The following is a 21051-nucleotide window of genomic DNA, read 5'->3' on the forward strand; positions in this document are numbered from 1 at the left end:
AAGCTTGGAAAGATTGAGGGCAGGAGGAGAAGGCGGTGACAGAGAATGACATGATTGGATGGCATCACTGACTCAGTGGACATGAATCTGAGCAAACTGTGGGAGATGGTGAAGGACAGGGAAGCCTGCCCTGCTGCAGTCCATGGGGTTGCAGGGAGTTAGACACGACTTAGTGACTGAACAACAACACACACACCCATTCACAAAGCCTAGAGAGTATATAAAAATTAAAGTGAACTCACAATAGTTTTACCATTGTCTAAGAAGGTTGTGTTTTCCCACATTAACACATCATCTGGAATATGCAGCAACAGAAGCTTTCACTTGGAATCATCTTAGTTTTTGCACTTTATGTTTTAACTACAAGGAGTTTCCTCCCACATGTTTAGTGGGTGAAAATGAAAATGATTAAGCATATTTTCCTGGATTCTACTCTGCTGGGTATTGTATCAGGAGAGCAGGAGTCAAGAAGAGAGACACTTGCCCGTCCTCCTGTAATGGAGAGGCGGCTGCCTTGCTGTGTTGTAGAGGGTTTGCAACTCAGGCTTTGTGCAGAGGATGGGGGTAACAGTCCAGCTGGCCTACCTGGTTGGTTCCAGGTATCACAGTGCATGGCGTGGCAGGTGCACGCTGAGGGTGAGAGATCAACTCCTTCGGGAGCATCATTCTGCACAAGGATGGGTGGGACTGGGGGAAACCTAGGAGGTTAGAGTTGTGGTTCCATTCAGAGGTGATAGTTATTGAAACAGTTTAGTGACAGTGGAGGTGAGGAAGGATAAGCTTATATGAGAGAAAGATTAAAAATTTACTTGCAGGTTTCTGGTTAGAGCAGTGGGGTAGATGAGGTAGTGTATTTCCTTGAGACTGGGGGAGTGTCAGTTTTTATTTGTTTTATATGAGGATTGATTTTTTAAACAGTTGATTTAAAAAATGAGGAATCCATAAGTCAAAAAATGTTCCCCAGATATTTGCTTAGATGCACTGAAATTTAACGTGTGGTGTTAACTGAAATGTGGAGAAGCTGAGGGCAGAATGCCCAACGAGGTGAAGGCTCCAGGTGACGCTCTCCTGTGAAAGCAGCTGCCTGTGGGTAGCAGAGTGTGGGGCTGGTGCGCTGCTCCCTACCGTAGCTCTGTCCTCGTCCTCCTCCAGGCTGGGTTGTTTGCTTACAGAAGCCAGTTCAGTTTGTCCCATAGTTTGTGCAAAGCAGTTGTGCTCATTAGTGCAAGGGTATGATTTAACTGTAGAAACTGCAGAGAAAAACTCATTTTTATTAAGTCTCTTAAAGTTGACTTAGATGCAGGTTATATGTTTTTGGGTTCTTTGCCTTGACTTTTGAGATCTAGTTTTTGAGAAATAGTTAGTTGTGTAAGATTATAGTTGTGGAATATTTCCCTTTCACTGAAGTGTACAGTCTTTTATTTTTTTAATTACTAAATTTATATATGATTCCAGAACTTGGAATAGTCGTGCCGCCTCTAGTTCTGGTTCTTCGGTGCCCTCCGGGATTGTCAGCGCGTCCCAGTTTGAGCAGCACAGGGTTGGAGGAGCTCCGAAGTACATGCAGCTCTTTAGAGTGCTGAGTTCTGAGCTGCTTACCCTACCTCAATCTTCCTCTTGTATTGAAAGAGTATTATGTTTTTTCAACTGAAAAACTGCAGTTATGCGATTATAAATTAGAAAGCACAATAGAATGTGATAGACAGTCCTTGGAGAAAAGCAAGATTCATTAGAAGGATGAGATGAATCGAGGCTTTTTCCCTTAGAAAAAGAGTTAAGAAATGCACAGTCTGGAGTTTATTTTTAAAGAGGACTTCTGGGTCTCTTGAAAGATTTGTGGTATTAATTCTGACTTTTGGTACAAGTGTATACTAGTACCAAATGCTGTATTTGGCCATCAGCATTTTTTTGTTTTCCAATGTAAATGAGAGAAAGTGAAGATTTTTGTGGAGAGTTTCAATAATCTCATGTTCAATGATCACATATTCAGATTGAAAGTACTTAAAGCTTTGTAGTTAAAAAACCAAAACTACATATACACAGTCCCCTAAGGTAAACATAACTTATAGAAGGTGGTTCTACACATGGAAGGTCAGCAGTAGTGGTTTTTTCCTGCTCTGTGTAGACACATTGAGCTTTCCATCAGCACAGTGAGTGTGTGGCTTGAGACAGAGGTGTGGATGCTCACCTGCAAGGGGCTTTGCAGCAGCTGAGCAGACTGATGTGAGAAGGACTTGGGGTGGAAGTGAGGGCCCTGAGGCAGGAAAGGATTAGGAGATCTCTCCACCTGGCAGACTACTGGCCAGACCCTACACATCTGGCCCCTGGTGGGTGGGTGGGGTTCACTTTCAACCTGGAAGGTAGTTCTTGGTGAAAACAAGTTGAGCAGCAGACAAATGGTGGTCAGAGTTCATCCTCAAGAGGCTGAACGCAGGACCGTTAACCTTTCAGCTGTGAAACTGAACATCATTCTGGGTGTTTGCCCCTCCGTGTTAGGCTGATGGTGCTGCCTTGTGTCCTGCGCAGGGTGTTGGCTTGGCCTCAGCACTTCCTGGTCATGTCCAGAAAGATGTCAGTTAACAAAGCTTGCACTTCCCATTTTCTTCTCCCTCTGGTGAAAAAGTGTGTGACTGTTTTAAGAGATACTCTTCTCTTGGGAAAGAAGCTACTCATGATAAAAGCAAGAAGTTACATTGGGGGACAGAAGGCTGTAACTCTAAGGATGTGTTCCCCTTCGCGCTCACGTTTACCAGAATTTTACAGAACAACCATTACAACCACATGCAGAATAAGAGAAGAATTCTTATTTTTAAAAATATTTATTTATTTATTTGGCTGTGCCTGGTCTCTTAGTTGCAGCGTGTGGGATCTAGTGCCCTGACCAAGGATTGAACCCAGGACCCCTGCATTGGGAGCATGGAGTCTTAGCCACTGGACCACCAGGGGAGTCCCAAGAAGAATTTTTAAGTCTACTCCATATTGTTTTGGTTGTTTCAAATAGTTTATTTAGAATTCCTTATAACCTAGTAAAATAATCTTTTCAAGTAATTGACTACTCTGGGGTAAGATTTCATAAACCAACTTTAATCCTTAAAGCTTGAAGGGACCTTTTAAAATTTTTTTGTGTAGTATTATCTAGGTAAGTTCTCAATTGAAAGCACTTTGTATAAAAAGTTTTAAATGTAATTTTTAGGGTATATATCTCATGTAGATGCTTTCCCACTCTTACTTGGCTGAGAACTTTTTGCATGTTGTGTTTGATTTTATGCCTTCCCTAGGAGCAAAACCAGGTCAAACTATGAATGAGTTACCTTTTCCTCCTACTTTCTTTTTTGACAGAAGCACAGGTAGGTATGTATAGAAGGAAATTTAAAAAAAATCATACTTTATTGGCAGCGTCTGTTTAGACATATATATTTCCATACTGACTGAATTTAAAAGTGTAATTAAACAGTTACTACGGTGAGATTGGGTTGCTCTCTTTCATTTATCATTAAGACAACTTCGTGGACAAAATGGACCATCATAGAGACAGTGAGTCTTAAAAAACAAGAAGTTAGAGTAACAGCCCTCCTGGAAGCCTCATCCGTTGCTCTGTAGACATCCCCACCATTCAGGTCTGCAGATTCAGTTAAGTATATAATCTGGTAATGTGCTGTGGAAGGTACATAGCTGATCTGCCCCAAGATACTAACAAGTTATTCTGGAGTGAGACAGGAATGTGCATTTTAGGTCCTATATGTGATGCAGAGTACTCTTGCCTGGAAAATCCCATGGACAGAGGAGCCTGGTAGGCTGCAGTTCATGGGGTGGCGAAGAGTTGGACACGACTGAGCAACTTCACTTTCACTTTTCACTTTCATGCATTGGAGAAGGAAATGGCAACCCACTCCAGTGTTCTTGCCTGGAGAATCTCAGGGACGGCAGAGCCTGGTGGGCTGCTGTCTATGGGGTTGCACAGAGTCAGATAGATTGAAGTGACTTAGCAGAAGCAACAGCAGCAGGGTGATGCAGACAGCTGTGAGGTAAACAGAATAGCCCAGCCAGCAACACAAAGCAAATGTGTGAGTAACTAATTGCCATTGTGGTGTTTTATTTTCTTGTTTTTGTTTAATTAAGTCTTATCTGACTCTTTGTGACCCCATAGACTGTAGCCCACCAGGCTCCTCTGTCCATGGGATTTCCCAGGCAAGAATACTGGAGTGGGTTGCCAGGCCCTCCTGCCAGGGGATCTTCCTGAACCAGGGATCAAACCAGGGTCTCCTGCAACTCCTGGCTTGGCAGGCGGATTCTTTTATCACTGAGCCACCCGAGAAGCCTGAACACATGTTCTTCCAGTCCCAAAATTATAGGGTTGTGCTTTAATTATTTAATTTAGCTTTTTTTGACCATTTTCATTTTTTTTAATGAGTTTTATTAGTTTCAAAGGTCTGCATAGTAGACATGGAAAGTAACAGATTTTGACTTTACGATTCTCAAAGGGGATCACACACTATTTAATGAAGACAATCTCTGAAGTTATTAACAATCCATTTTCCATGTTTAGGTAAAATTGTTTACCTACCTAGTTGAATACTTACTTTTTTTTTTTAATAGAATGGTCCCTGTCATCATGCTGGAGCCCTCAGAACACACGTCTATGTGATACCGTCTTGTCTCAGCCGTCTTCTCTGCTCATGCTCTGTTCCTTGACTTGTTCCTCTTAATCACACACAGTTCAGGCATCAGAAGAGACTTTAGCATACTTAGCTGCAAATACAGAAAAAGTATTTAGACAACAGGATAGTAAAACAAGTATTAGAGTGTTAGTGACAGAGCAAATGTCTTTAGGGTAAATTGTAGCATATTGTTGGTGGGATTTATTGTCCTGTTACGTCTTGTTCATGAGAAGAAGAAACACATGGATACCTTTGAGAAGCTCAGAGTGATCATTGCTGTAAAGAGCAGAGAAGCTGTGGGTAATGAGGAAGGGTTGAGAAGGGGACTCAGGCTGTCTCCAGGAAGGAGGAAGCCAGTTCCCTTGGGTATGTACTTAGAGGTGCAGTTGCTGAGTCATAATGGATTAAACATTTTGAAGCTGTTCACTCAAGTGCCTGTGTGCTATTAAATTCCCACCAGCAATGTATGAAGAACTCATTTCTGCACACCCTTGTCGACACTTACTGTTTGTCGTTTTGATTATAACCATGCCAGGGAGTGGTATCTTATGTTTTGATTTTCATTTCCCTAGTGACTTAACGATGTTAAGCATCTTCTCACCTGCTTATTGGCCATTTTTATATCTTCTTTGGAGAAATGTCAATTCAGATTCTTTGCCCATTTTTAACGTCTCTTATTTAGTTTTAGGAATTATTTATTCTATATAGTTTTGTGTCCCTTATCAGATGTATAATTTGCACATATTTTCTCCTACTCTGGATGGTATGCTTTGAAGCACAGAAGTTTTGATGAAGACCAGTTTATTTTCTTCTTTTGTTGTTTGTGCTTTTGGTGTCCAATCTAAGAAGCCATTGACACAAGTACATTTTCTTGAAGCCTTTCTCTATTATCTTCTGAGCTTTACAGTTTTAGCTCTTATATGTGGGTGTTTGCTTCATTTTGAGTTAATCTTTGCATAGAGAGTAAGTTAGGGGTCCAGCTCCATTCTCCTGCATATGGATATTCAGTTGTCCAAGCATCATTTGTTGAAAAGAGTATTTTTCTGCATTGAGTGGTCTTGCTACCCTTTTGAAAATAATTGACCCTGAGCATAAGGGTTTATATGTGGATTTTCAGTTCTGTTCCATTGATCTGTCATTTGGCCAGCACCTCACTTTTGATTCCTCTAACTTTGGAGTGAGTTCTGAAATCAGGAAGGGTCTGTCTTCCAGCTTTGTTCTTTTCACGATTGTTTTGTGGGTCTCTCGCATTTCCATAGGAATTTTAGGATCAGTTCATCAGCTTCTGCAAAAAAGGCTGGTGGAATTTTTATGGATTGTATTGACTCTGTGGATCGATGGATTGTGGGTTGATCTGTTGGCCATTGTGAGAGTGGCATGTCTTCCCAGCCATGAACACCAGGCACTTGTCAGTCAGAACTAGTTGTGTGTTTTGTCGGTGGTTCTCAAACCTTGTGGGCTCAGGACCTCATTACACTTTTAAACATTGAAGGTCCTTGAGAGCTTTTTTTACATGACTTGGTTCTTTCTATGCTAAAAATTAAGACTTAGAAATTTTAAATATGTATTTTTTTTCAATAATAACAAACTCGTTACATGTAATATAAATAGCGTTGCCTGTGAAAAAATAGCGCTCTTTTCCAAAACAAAAAGCCATTTAATGATGAGAGTGGCATTGTTACGTATTTTTGTGAATCTCTTTAATGTGTGATTTAATTGAATCCCAGCTGGAATCTTGTCTGCTTCTGTGTTGGCTCTGTTAGTGACATGCTGCTTTGGTGGACATGTAAGAGGGATATCTGGCTTTACACATAATATGTGCTGGGAAAGGGAGTATGTTAATAGTCTTCTCATGTATCCTTGAACTTTGTTCCTATACCAGAAATCCACTGTGCTTCTGTGAGAAGAGAATAAGGGCGTTCAGCATTGATCCTTTCAACCTCTTGGCCCCAGAAAGGGCTTCTGGGACCTCTGATGGGGTCTGGACTACACTTTGAGACCCCTTGTTTCAGAGAACAAGACTGATGATATATTGCATGAGAAAATGTTGCAATAACTGAATGACAGTTTTATTACCTGTATTGACGGGCAACTGGGTCAGAACCTGCTCTTTCTGTAGACTCTCCTCGACCCTAAAGGATTAGGTAGTTGTTTGATAAACATGAAATCAACCAGCCAGTGAGTTTTATTAGGTATGTGTGATTATATAAATAGTAAGTTATTTTTAAAAAGTTGAACCTACAGAAATGAAGCAAAGTGGAACATGATCCTTGAGTTTTAATCTTAACTACACATTGTTAGTCATCTGGGGTCCTTCCTTCTAGTTTCGTTTCATTTTTAAATATTCACAATTATATGAATTTTAAAAATATAGTTGCAATTATACTGTCTACAGTTTTTTAATATCCTGCTTTTTTTACTTTATATAATCTTGGTGAATATTTTTAATACTTGTAATATATTGCTTTATTTTTTTGCTTTTCTATAGTTCAGTGTTTATTTCCCCTTTTTTGACTAAAGCTGCCATGAGTATTATTATAAAATGGTTTACATATTGTTGAATTGTTTCGCTAGTACATATTTTAAATAGACGAAAGTATGGGAGTTTTGGGTGTGTGTTGATACTGTATCCTAGTTAGATGAATCTTGTTAGCTTTTATTATGGAATTTAACCTTAGAAGGAGGAGGATATTGCAGCAGTCCTCAATGTATGGTACTCATTACCTCAGTTTAGCTTCCATCAGCTTGCTGCATTCTTGTATTTTTGTTTTTCTCTTTCCTTACACTCACAAAAAAGTTATTAACATATTCCAAAGCAAATTCCAAATGTGTAATTTCATCTGTAGTCTTTTAGTTTATATCTTTTAAAGATGAAACATTTAAAAATAAAAGCCACAGCACCTTCATTGCACTCAACAAAATTATTAATCATTCTGTAATACCTTTGATCACCCACGCAACATTGAATTTTTCCTGTCAAAAATATCATTTTAATTTAATTTATTTGCATCTGGGTCCAGGTACATTTCTCATACGTAAGGTTATTTTGGTTAAAGCTTTTCCATTTTGTAGCAATAAAAATCTCCCCTTTTTTTCCATGTCTCAGGTTTGCTGTAGAAATGAGGCATCTGTCTGTAGTATGCCCCACATTTTTGGTTTAGCTTGTGACATTCGTTGGTGTTGTTTAACACATACTGTTCCTAGGGTTTCCTTTAAATTGGGAGTGGGGTTTGGAAGTTTGATTAAACATAGGTTCTGTTTTGGCAAGAATATTTCATTGACCTTATGCTCTTCATCCTGTTAAGAGTGTAATACCCACTTGTTGCATGTTAGTCATCAGATTGAAAAGTGGCTTCAGTCCCTCTGAGCTCCCCGTCAGCTCTTTCCCTCCTTTCTAGCAGACATCAGCGATCATTTCATTAGCTATAGCAATGTGATTTCCAGATTCTGTCATCTACCCTGTTTTTCGTTGTGACCCCTATATAGTGAACAGCATGCCCTGGTCTTTAGTTGTGTTAAATACTCATTCAGCAAGAGCAGGCTGATGGCTTGTTTCCCTGGAGCAATCTTCAGAAAAAGGAGTTGGTGTCTTGACAGCCTTCACTGGTCACTCCTGTAGTGGTGGCCTGTAACCACTGGATTTTTGTACGTTTGTTTCTGTTCATTCTTTGTGCCTCCCGCATTCTCTGTCTTTGGCCATCAGGAGCCCCTCTCTTCCTTTCCTGTTGCTTCTGTGACGGGACCGCAGGAGTCTTAGAGAGCTTCCTTGCTGTCGCGATACGATGTCCCAGGTTCATCTCAAATTGAGCAATGTTCCGCACAAATGTGGCTGGCTGAGGCGCTGCCACAGGCCGGAGGAGACTGGAGAGAAGTGACGGCTCAGTGCAGTGTGGGGATCCCAGAGCAGGACCTGGCATAGGAGGGGGATGTTAGTAGAACAAATAGTGAAAGCCGAAGAAAATCTATACAGCTGAGCTTGAACCCCACGGGGGCTAGAGGTGCTGACCCCCAGCAGTTGAAGAGCCCCTTGTGACTTGACACGCAGCCCTCCCTGCCCAGGGTTCTGTACCTGGGTATTCCTGGTTCTGCATTTTGTATTCAGCCAACCACAGGTCATGTCCATTTTATTGAAAAGAAAAAATCTGCATATAAGTGGACCCACATGTGCCTCAAAAACCCCCTTGTTCAAGGGCCAGCTGTAATTTTAAAGTTACATTTACAGTAAATATAAAATGATTCTGTGGATTTTACCCAGCTTGTTTGATTTTATGTTTGTGTTTCCTTTTATGTTGAAAGTCTTAGTACTTAATATAATGCTTTTCTCTTATTATATTACAGTTTGTGTATGTGTGTGTATAATACATAAAATAGCTTCAAAATAATACCAACATTTGCCCCAAAGAACAACTCACCTGAGTGCATTTTAAGATTTTCTTGTGAGTTTTCAGGATTTTGTGTGTGAATACTCTTTTAATGTCACTTAGAATAACTCTTCTTTGTATATTTATGCCACCAACTTGATATAGTCAGTTTTGAGATTGATTTATATTTTTTTAAGGATTGTCTTGAGTGTCCAAGAAGCCCTAAATAAGTTTTTACGTATAAAACAAACATTTCGGGTATGTGTGAAAAGAATTGTTTAGAAACAGAACTAAGAGAACTATACGCTCCCAAGTAGTTGATAAGGTTAATAAAACTTTCTGAGGTGGAGCTTTGACAGACGGAATTAACAAAGTCTGCTAGCCTGGAGACCTCTTGGTTGGGGGGGAGGGCCCTCTGATTTCATGTCTCTTTGTTTTTTCATGTAAATAGAAAATGAAATCAAATCAGGAGGATGACCCCTTTTGTTTGGCTCATTAAGTTTTTGTGAAAGTTGCCTCTGAACACCATTAGGTTATCCTGTTACCAGGTCTTATGCCAAGAAACGGTTTGCTTTGACAATAGATCTCTTCCCCCTTTGCCCCCTTTTCTCTTCACAACCTTGAGACCTGATTTATGCCAAGAAGCAATAGGTTATATAGCTGTAAGTCTTAAAGTAGTTTTGGTTTCTTAAACAAGTAATGAAAAAGTTATTTTGTGTTTTATTGGAATTGTCAGTATTCTTTAAGTATTATTTTAGATTGAGATATTTGATAATAAAGTCTTAATTTCAGTGCTTTGTATCTGTGCAGTTTACTTGGTTTTTTTTTTTTTAAAAATGCGTGTGTCATGTTGGTAATTTAAGAGATAGGGTGTATGATTGCTTGTTCATGTGGGTTGCCCAGGCAGAACCACTGTTGTACTAAGCTGCTGCCATGGCTGCCTTTTCAACCTTGGCTTATACACTGTTGCAGAAATACAGAAGTAGACAGGATCATATCATGACCCCTTCTTCTCCTCTCCCGGGAAGAGCACCTGTGAGCCCCCATGTCTCTGCCCCACATCACGTTATCTCCCCTGGAAGTGTTTCAGTATGCATCCCTAGAAGCTAGGGTCTCATTTTATTTATTATCGTTATTAAGCATAACAGATAAAGCCATAAAAACAAAGCCACAGTTGGGACAGTATGTGTATCTTGTCCCCGTTTGTATTGAAGAAGCTAGGCTCCTGGTCCAGCTTCGCAGAACCCCTAGGCCTTCCTGTGTGCTTGTGTTTGCTGCAAGGTTACAGTAAGATCACATCCTGGGTTTGTTGTTCAGGACTACTTCCTATCTGTGGTGTGCTGTTTCAATCACAAGGGGCATAATTTGTGACCGACTGAAAAAATATAGGTAGTATATATAATAAAGGACTTTTATTGATTTTTTTTCTCTTTGTATCTTGTTTTCAGCCAGACATTTTTCCCCCCTTTGAGAATCTTAATACTCAAGTTAATAGTGTAAAAAAGCATCTGCACCTCCCTGCTGTGACTGTCAGTGTAGGTACCACCATATTTTCTGGATTTTACAATTTAACACATTGCAGGTGATTACAGTTTAACATATTTGTCATTTATTCTGCATTGTGGAAAACATGGATCTCTGAAACTGATTTGTTTCAGGCCCTTCTCCTCTGTTAGTAGTTTCCATTTCCAAGTCTGTTGTACGGCGTTTCAGTGATTCTGTGCTTCTGTGGTTGATGATACATTTGACAGTAGGACTAGTTTACCTTTGATCATCAGATTATTTCATTATAAAGGGTTTTAAGAATTTATCATAAGCAGGTTATTGAGAATAGAAAGTGCCATCATAGAAACTTAAAAACCTACATGGTTTACCTAGTGACAAAAAACAGCTTTTAAATTTATCTGCCACTTGGATGCTGTGTGTTTTTGGAAAAGCATGAAAAATCTGGGTTAAATAACTTCTTTATCTTTTGAGGAGTCATAGCTTACATAGAGAGGGAACGCTTAAGTCACACCTGGATGTCTGAGAACCGTGGTTCTGACACTCGTAATATAAAATCATGATAACTGGTATCCCTTCTAAACCAGTGTTACTTCATGATCCGTTTGGGAAAATTACATGAAGTTCAGTGTCCAGCTGTTGAGCCAGGCAAAAGCTTTCCGCAGGCTGCTTGGCATGCTTTTGCCCTGTGTTCCTATTGCTTTTGGTTTCTTTCTTCAAGACTGTGAAGGGATTCCTTTAAAACAAACTTGTTTATTTCTCCAGGCTACTGCTTTCCTGGAAGAAAATGAAATGGGCTGGTCAAAAACTATATATGCATAAATTTGGGATTCATCAGTCTCAAACTGGAGTTCTGTTAATTTGGTAATTTTCTGTTCTTAAAAAATGAATTTCTTTTATTTTTTCCAAAACTTTAAGATTTTATTTTGTATTGGGGTTTAGCTGATTAACAATGTTGTGTAGTTGCAGCTGAACAGCAAAGGGACTCAGCCATATGTATACATGTATCCATTTCCCCCAAACGTTCCTTCCATCCCAGTTGGCACATAACATTGAGCAGAGTTCCACATGTTACACAGTAGGTGCTTGTTGGTTATCCATTTTAAATGAAGCAGTGCATACATGTCCATCCCAAAGTCCCTAAGTAGCCATTCCACGCCTAGCAACCATAAATTAGTTTTCTGTGAGTCTCTTTGTGTTTTGAAGCAAGTTCTTTTGTATCATTTCTTTTTAGATTCCACATACAGGGGATATATATAATTTCTCCTTCTCTCTCTGTCTGTCTGTCTTCACTCTGTGATCCTCTTTCAGTCCCTGCATGTTGCTGCAAATAGCATTATTTCATTCTTTATAATTGTTGTTCAGCCTCTCAGTCATGTCCAGCTCTTTGCGACCCTATGGACTGCAGCATGCCTGTCTTTCTCTGTCTTTCACCATCTCCTAGAGTTTGCTCAAACTCATGTCTGTTGAGTTGGTGATGCCTTGCAACCTCTCATCTTCTGTTGTCCCCTTCTCCTCTTGCCTTCAGTCTTTCCCAGCATCAGGGTATTTTCCAGTAAGTTAGCTCTTTGCATTAGGAGGCCAAAGTATTGGAGTTTCAGCTTCATCATCAGTCCTTTCAGTAAATATTCAGGGTTGATTTCCTTTAGGATTGACTGGTTTGATCTCCTTGCTGTCCAGGGGATTCTCAAAAGTCTTCTCCAGTCCCATGGTTTGAAAACATCAGTTCTTTGATGCCCAACCTTTTTTATTGTCCATCTCTCTCATCCGTGGATGACTACTAGAAAAATCATAGCTTTGACTCTACGGACCTTTGCAGGCAAAGTAATGTCTCTGCTTTTTAATATGCTGTCTAGATTTGTCATTGCTTTTTTCCAAGGAGCAAGCATCTTTTAATTTCATGGCTGCAGTCACCATCCGCAGTGATTTTGGAGCCTAAGAAAATAAAGTCTGTCACTGTTTCCATTGTTAATTGCTGAGTAATATGCCATCATATATTACTCAGTCATTAAAAGAATGAAATAATGCCATTTGCAGCAACGTGAAGGGACCTAGAGAGTGTCACACGGAGTGAATTAGGCGCTAGTGGTTAAGAACCCACCTGCCAATGCAGGAGATGGAAGATCCCTGGTTCAACCCCTGGGTTGGGAAGATCCCCTGAAGCAGGGCCTGGCAACGCACTCCAGTATACTTGCCTGGAGAATCCCATAAATAGAGGAGCCTGGCGGGCTACAATCCATAGGGTCACAAAGAGTCCATCTTAACTGAAGCTACTTAGCATGAACACACACACATTCCATTGTGTATATGTACCACATCTTTATCCATTCCCTTGTTGATGGACATTGAGGTTGTTTCCGTGTCTTGGCCACTGTAAACAGGGCTATAAAGAACATTGGGGTGCCTATAATCTTTCAAATTATGTTTTCTCCAGATACATGCCCAAGAGTGGGATTGCAGGGTCATATGGTAGCTCTATTCTTAGTTTTTTTAAGGAACTTCCATACTGTTCTCTATAGTGGCTGTACCAGTTAGCATTCCCACCAGCAGTGTAGGAAGAATCCGCTCACTACACCCTCTGCAGCATTTGTTGTTTGTGGGTTTTTTGTATTTAACCATTCTGACTCTTGTGGGGTGATCTCTCATTGTAGTTTTTATTTGCATTTATCTAATAACTAGCCATGTTGGCATCTTTTCTTGTGCCTGTTGCTTATCTGTTTATCTTTGGAGAAATGTCTTTTCAGGTCTTTTGCCCATTTTTTGAGTGGATTGTTTATTTTGATGCTGTTAGGTGTCTTAAGCTGTTTGTAAATTTTGGAGACTAATCCCTTATTGGTTGCATTGTTTGCAAATATTTTCTCAATCTGTGGGTTGTCTTTTCCTTTTATTGTTTCCTTTGCTGAGCAAAAGCTTTTAAGTCGACCCTATTTGTTTCTTTTTGTTTTTATTTACATTATTGTGGGAGATGGATCAAGAAAGATGTTGCTGTGATTTATATCAGAGTGTTCTGCCTATGTTTTCCTCTAGGAGTGTTGCAGAATTCTATATATACATAAATTTGGGATTCATCAGTCCCAAACTGGAGTTCTAGTACTTTGATAATTTTCTGTTTTTAAAAAATGAATTTCTGGACATGAGTGGGTTTGTATATGTTAGCATTTGGTTTCTAAATCTTACAGTATTATAGTTAGCAAATTAATATGAAGAAAAAACTTTTTTTTAAATGTAATTTCTTGGGTGTGAAAGGTGGACATAATGGGCAAATTTCTTTAAACTACTTAGACTGCAGAGGGATAAACATATGACCTAGAAAACTTGAGGATTTTAAAACTGCTTAATAGTTTCATTTTATAATTAAATACCCTCTGCACTTCAAGTTACCAATTTACTGTCTGTCGTTTTACAGGATTCTCTGGCTAACATTGAACTTCTCCCAGTGGAGCCACAAAGTAAACAGCTCATGACTTCTGATCAGGACGCTAAGGTCGTGGCTGAACCGCAGGGCCAACGAGTCCAAGAAGGGAAAGACAGCGCGCATCTGGTGAGTGGGCGTCCAGGCCAGCGCTGGCCCGTGCACCCTCTTCTGTTGTGATAATAGGCTCTGCACTCTACTCAGAACACTTATGCTTAAATATAGGGGTAAATTCTGAGTATACTTAGGGCTTGCTTAGTAGAGGAAATTCCAGATTTCTAAGTAATAGAGAAAACACGGGCATTATAGTTCTTAAGACTTAAAGCTTTGGACTTAAAATCACTAAGATAAAGGCAGTGATTTATAAATATTTTAATAACATGATAGCCATTGTAGTGGTATTTATTTAAAGAGTTAATTAGAAATTATAATACAGATTTAAAATTTTGAGTGCATTTGTTTATTATAAGCTATTATCATGTCAAGCAATGAGATTTAAAGTTTCTAAATGATATTGGGAAAAGTTTTTCCAGTTGAAATGACAAGGAATAACACCAGTCAGAATTTAAAAGTATTTTACATTTCAAGGCTCCTACATCATTTTGACTATCTCATTAAATTTCTTTGTCATATAAGTGTGCTTTTCTCAGTGGGTTTTGTTTTGCTCAATTACCATGGTTTGAAAATGTGTTTCTTTGCATTGTAGTGATGGTGTGTCTGGTGTTTTCAATTTTACAGATGAATGGTCCCATATCTCAGACAACTTCTCAGACAAGTTCCATTCCAGCTTTGAGTCAGGTAATTCAGTTCAGAAATTAATCATAGCTGAAGCTCACAGACAGTGCATTATAGTAAATATTAATTGTAAAGAAATTAGAAAATGTGAATGTTCCCCAAAGAGAGAGTGGGGGAGGACCCACTTGGGAACAGTATATGTCAGTACTGTGTATTCTCTTCTGGTATGTGCATGTAGCTCTACAGACAGCTGAGTGCCATGTGTATTAATTTCATCTCTTCATCACAGTGTTGTTAATGGTTCACTGATCATCTAGTGTGTGTGTGATTAACTTTACATTTCAACAGCCTGTATTCCTTAAAGCACAGAAGTCATATTAAGTTTTTACTGAGAACATTGGTTTCACTGTTTGCGTTTTCATATGTCAGATGCATTTGGAGTCAGGCACGTTTAGGTTGGCAGTCTTCTAAGTGATCTTATGTGATCTTCTAAGTGATCTTATGATCTTACGATTTATGTCCTACGGAATTTTAAAATTAAGTCTTTTTTAAAGTAAATGTAAATTTTTTAAAGTAATATTACAAAATTTATAGCAGCCTCCTCTACACCCCAACTTATAAGCAGCTCATGTAGAAGTTAAAAAAGGCGGGGAATTGGATTGTTGATATATTTTTAATAAGGCAGAATTTTAAAAAATGAAGGGTGTCCTCCAAACTACTGTATTTTCTCATTATTATGTATATAGGATTTTTGCATATTGTATTTTACACTGATTTTAAGTGAATTCTGTAATATTTTAAGTCATTTGAAAGTCAAATATAAGAGTTAACACTATACAGAAATCACTGACAGATTTAAAAAACTGTTTTAGATCAAATCTCCCACTTCCTCTTGGTTGATTCATGATCTGATATAATATTCACATGTCTTTAAAACCCATGTTAGGGCATAAAACTAGATATTTGGATTCTGTGGGTGGGTTTTGGTATGGGGTTCACTTTCTTTTAAACTATGTTGTGGGAAACAATTAAGATAAGACCTGCCTAGAAAAGAAGTATAACACTTGAGCCAGCATTCAGTATTCATTTCTGTGGAGAAATGATTTGCAACTAGTGCTGCCTGCACATGATTTCTTTGTCATTATGAAGAGTTCATGTCTTATAATCGAGTATTACATGACTGGTTCTTGATCCAGCTTTGCTACTCAGTACCCGTGGTGTCACAGAACACATCTCTGACATCTGGTATTGTAAAGTATGTGTATTCTACTCACCAGTTTTTCAGAGTATTTGCACACTTTAGGTTTTTATAGGATCACTAAATACTAGAACTAGAAGGGATCATCATTAAGAGACCATCTGGGCTCACAACATGTGTGTTCTTTAAAACTTGATAACAGATTTGCATTCTTTAGAAAGTAGGAGTCTTGTTAAAGAGAACATACATTTTTATGTAGTTTTAAACAGTATGCTGATACATATTTTACCTCATGCTTTCTCCCCATAGCAGACTTCATCTGTATATACCCTTGTGCCCTGTGGTGTTTTATGTTGATTTACCATCATTTCTTTAGCTGTTCAGTTTTTGGTTACATTGAACGTGTTTCTTTTTTTCCTCCTATCATAAATGACATTGCTTTGAACATTTTTCTAACTGGCATTATAATGGCGCACCTGTGTGGACAGCTGAGTTGGTGTGGTGGCTCTGAGTACTGACCCTTCATAGTCTGCAGCTGTGCAACTGCAAAGTGTCTGTGCTTAGCTGTCTGATTTGGGAACCAGTCTTTTTCAAGGTTTAGTCTTTCCCCTAGAGTTGGATGCAGTGTAAGTAGGAGGACAATGTCCTTAGGAACAGCCAAATAAATGTCTGAATAATTCACAAGTAGGTTTGCATTTTGGCCATGGTGCTGCCAATTGTTATACAGCTCCCTGCTAATCTCCTTCCCCAAATAATACCCTTATTGAGTTGTAACTGTTTGCAAGTCTAGCCAATCAGTGAGTATAAAAAGTGATCTTAACTGGAGGAAACTGAGAGCAGAGAGGCTTTAGCAGTTTCCCTAAGATTGCTCATCTGTCCAGGATTTGAACCTGGGCAGCTTCAGAGCCGACTCAAGAAGAGATACATCCTCTTTGGCATGTGTTATTTCCTTTAGAAAGAGAAACAAGTAGAAAGTAATACCAGAAGCAAAACCTAGCTCTTGTCAGCACTTGGGAACAGTTTTGCATTATCTCTGAGTGGTTGAAATTAATTTGGGATAGAGATAGAGGATTTTAGGTGGGGAATAACATGACTTATAAAAAGATTACTTTGACTTCATTGTATTAATAGAATATATTGTAGTGAGCCAAGAATCGGTTCAGTTCAGTCACTCAGTTGTGTCCCACTCTTTGTGATCTCGTGGACTGCAGCACACCAGGCTTCCCTGTCTGTCACCAACTCCCGGAGCTTGCTCAAACTCTTGTCCATCGAGTCAGTGATGCCATCCAACCATCTCGTCCTCTGTCGTCCCTTCTCCTGCCTTCAGTCTTTCCCAGCATCAGGGTCTTTTTCAATGAGTCAGTTTTTCACATCAAGTGGCCAAAGTATTGGAGTTTCAGCTTCAGCATCAGTCCTTCCAATGAATACTCAGGACTGATCTCTTTTAGAATGGACTGGTTGGATCTCCTTGCAGTCCAAGGGACTCTCAAGAGTCTTCTCCAACACCACAGTTCAAAAGCATCAGTTCTTCTGCACTCAGCTTTCTTTATATTCCCACTCTCTCACATCCATGCATGACTACTGGAAAAACCATAGCTTTGACTAGATGGATCTTTGTTGGCAGAGTAACATCTCTGCTTTTTAATATGCTGTCTAGGTTGGTCATAGCTTTTCTTCCAGGGAGCAAGTGTCTTTTAATTTGATGGCTGCAGTCACCGTTGCAGTGATTTTGGAGCCCAAGAAAATAAAGTGTCTCACTGTTTTCATTATTTCCCCATCTATTTGCCTTGAAGTGATGGGACCAGATGCCATGATGTTAGTTTTCTGAACGTTGAGCTTTAAGCTAGCTTTTTCACTCTCCTCTTTCACTTTCATCAAGAGCCTTTTTAATTCTTCACTTTCTGCCATAAGGGTGTTTTCATCTGCATATCTGAGGTGATTGATATTTCTCCTGGCAATCATGATTTCAGCTTGTGCATCATCCAGCCCAGTGTTTCTCACGATGTACTCTGCATAGAAGTTAAATAAGCAGGGTGACAATATACAGCTTTGGCGTACTCCTTTCCCTATTTGGAACCAGCCTGTTGCTCCATGTCCAGTTCTAACTTGCTTCTTGACCTGCATACAGACTTCTCAGGAGGCAGGTCAGGTGGTCTGGTATTCCCATCTCTTTCAGAATTTTCCACAGTTTGTTGTGATCTACACAGTCAAAGGCTTTGCCATAGTCAATAATGCAGAATCAGATGTTTTTCTGGAACTCTCTTGCTTTTTTGACGATCCAGCGGATGTTGGCAATTTTGTTGGCAATTTGATCTCTGGTTCCTCTGCCTTTTCCAAAACCAGCTTGAACATGTGGAAGTTCACAGTTCATGTACTGTTGAAACCTGGCTTGGAGAATTTTAACATTACTTTGCTAGCATGTGAGATGAGTACAATTGTGCAGTTGTTTGAACATTCTTTGGCATTGCCTTTTTCTTTGGGGTTGGAATGAAAACTGACCTTTTCCAGTCCTGTGGCCACTGCTGAGTTTTCCAAATTTGCTGCCATATTGAGTGCAGCACATTAACAGCATCATCTTTCAGGATTTGAAATAGCTCAACTAGAATTCCATCACCTCCACTAGCTTTGTTCATAGTGATGCTTCTAAGGCCCACTTGACTCTGCATTCCAGGATGTCTGGCTCTAGGTGGGTGATCACACCACTGTGGTTATCTGGGTCATGAAAATCTTTGTGTATAGTTCTTCTGTGTATTCTTGCCACCAAGAATAGAAGCAAAGAAACCAAGTTAAAGAACTGGTAAGTAAGGTGAAAAATGATGGTGGCTTAGACTTGAAATGAATGGATTTTGGATTTTCTGGAAATCCATAAATGGCACCACTTTATGGATTGGATGTAGGGATTGCGGTGAGGGAAAAATCTATCAGGGATAGTTGAGTAACTTAGTGGATGATGGTTTTATTTGAGATAAAAAAAACTGGAAAGTATAGCTTTGTGGAGGGAAAATCCACCTGTTAAAAATTTTAAGTGAGCAGTGAAGTGGGTCACTAGTGTCAGTTGGTCCTAATTAGAGAGGTTAGGGCCTGAGATGTAAATTTGTAATCCACAAATAGGTTTTTTTGTTGTATTCCCTGTGGCTGAGCTGGTAAAGAATCTGCCTGCAATGCAGGAGACCCCAGTTCAATTCCTGGGTTGGGAAGATCCCCTGGAGAAGGGAAAGACTACCTACTCCAGTATTCTGGCCTGGAGAATTCCATGGACTGTATTATATTAGTCCATGGGGTCACAAAGAGTCGGACACGACTGAGCAACTTTCACTTAATAACTTCACCTAATGATATAGAAAAGAATTTTAAAGCTATTGTTGTTTATGTGGATTACGTAACTGAGTTACCAAAAATAAAAAATCCAATTAAAAAGTAACCGAGTTGCCCTTTAGAATAAAATCAACTCTCATACTTTTTTTCCTTCTGTAATTTTTTGGCTGTCTTAAAAGTTTTATGTCCTTCAGAGGTGATGGTGGCTTTGTAGGATGACTGAGAATGTCCTTTTCTTTTTCAGTTGTTTGGAAGAGTTTGAGAAGCATAGGTGTCAGCTCTTCCTTGTGTGTTAGGTGGAGTTCCCCAGAGAAGTCATCCAGGCCTAGACTCTTGTTTGCATGGAATTTATTGTTGTTTTTAAATTGCAGATTGTATTTCACATCAAGTGATCTGTCTGTTCAAATTATCTAATTCTTCACTTAGTTTCATTGGGCTATGTATTTCTAGAAATTGTCCATTTCTTTTAAGTTGTTTGTTTTGTTGACATATAACTAACTGTTCATAATATTTTCTTTAACGGTATTTTGTATTTCCATGGTATTGGTTGTTACTTCTCCTCTTTCATTTCTTATTTTGTTTAGTTGTATTTCTTTTTTCTTTTGGTCAGCCTGGTCAGAGGTTTGTTACTTTTGTTTATCCTTTCAAAAAACTAGTTCTTGGTTTTATGATCTTTTTCTTAATTCTCTGTGTCCTCTCTGATCTTTATTATTTCTATCTTCCAGCTTTCGGTTCTGTTTATTGTTTCTTTTCTAATTCTTCAGGTGATAGATTAGGTTGTTTATTTGAGATTTTTTTCTTCTTTTTTTGAGGAAGTCTTGTATCACTATGAACTTCCCTCTTAGAACTGCTTTTGCTGCATCTCATAGTTTTCGTATGGTTGCTTCATTGTCATTTGTTTAGAAGTAATTCTAAATTTCCTCTTTGATTTCATTGTTGACCCAGTGGTCTCCTAGTAGCATGTTGTTTAGTCTCTATGCAGTTGTTTTTTCCTCTTTTCTCTTTTCTGTGGTTGATGTTCTACTTTTATGCTATTGTGGTCAGGAAAGATGCTTGAAATAATTTCTGTTCTATTCGGTTTGTTGAGGCTTATTTTGTGCCCTAGAGATTGTTCTATGTACTCTTTTTTTTTTTTTTTTTTTCCCTGTGTACTCTTAAAAAGAATGTGTATTCTGCTTTTTTTGGATGTAACATCCTGGAAATATCAATTAAATATAATAGTTCTGTTTTGTCATTCAAGATCTTTGTTGCCCTCTTATTTTCTGTCTGAAATATCTATCCATGTATGTCAGTGGAAGGTTAGAAGTCTGCTGTTACTATATTCCCATCCATTTTTTCCATTTATGTCTGTAGTGTTTGTTTTATGTATTAAGTGCTCCTATATTGAGTGCATATATGTTAACAAATATTATGTCTGCCTCTTGTGTTGATGCTTTTATATGTGTCCTACTTTGTCATTCTTTGTGGTTTTTGTTTTAAAGTATGTTTTGTCTGATATGACTATTGCCAACTCCACTTTCTTGTCATTTCCATCAGCATAAAATGTCTTTTTCTGTCTCATTTCCAGTTTGTATGTGTCTTTTGCCCTGAAGTACTCTCCTATAGGTAGCATACTGTAGGTTCTTGTATTATCCAGTCTGACACTGTCTTTTGATTGGAACATTTAATCCATTGACATTTAAAGTAATTATTGATTAGTATGTATTTATTGCCATCTTAAACCTTGTTTTGCAGTTAATTTTGTATTTTTTCTTTGTTTCTTTTTGTTTTTTCCTTTTGTGGTTAGTGGTTTTCTTTCATTATTATTCTTGAGTCCTTTTTTTTTTTTTTTTTTTTGGTTTTTGTGCATCCATTGTATTTTTTTGATGT

General features: G+C 38.7%; 1 protein-coding gene across 1 annotated transcript in view; it reads left to right on the forward strand.

The window, feature by feature from the left end:
* Positions 1-21051, forward strand: part of LARP4B (La ribonucleoprotein domain family member 4B) — an 84840-nt gene that overhangs the window by 13910 nt on the left and 49879 nt on the right. The window contains exons 2-3 of the mRNA XM_018057347.1: positions 13929-14063; positions 14673-14732. Of these exons, the coding sequence (XP_017912836.1) occupies positions 13983-14063; positions 14673-14732 (141 nt within the window). The 5' untranslated portion in view covers positions 13929-13982. The remainder of the gene's footprint in view (positions 1-13928; positions 14064-14672; positions 14733-21051) is intronic.

Source organism: Capra hircus, chromosome 13, assembly GCF_001704415.2.
Source record: "Capra hircus breed San Clemente chromosome 13, ASM170441v1, whole genome shotgun sequence".
NCBI classification, from domain to species: Eukaryota; Metazoa; Chordata; class Mammalia; order Artiodactyla; family Bovidae; genus Capra; species Capra hircus.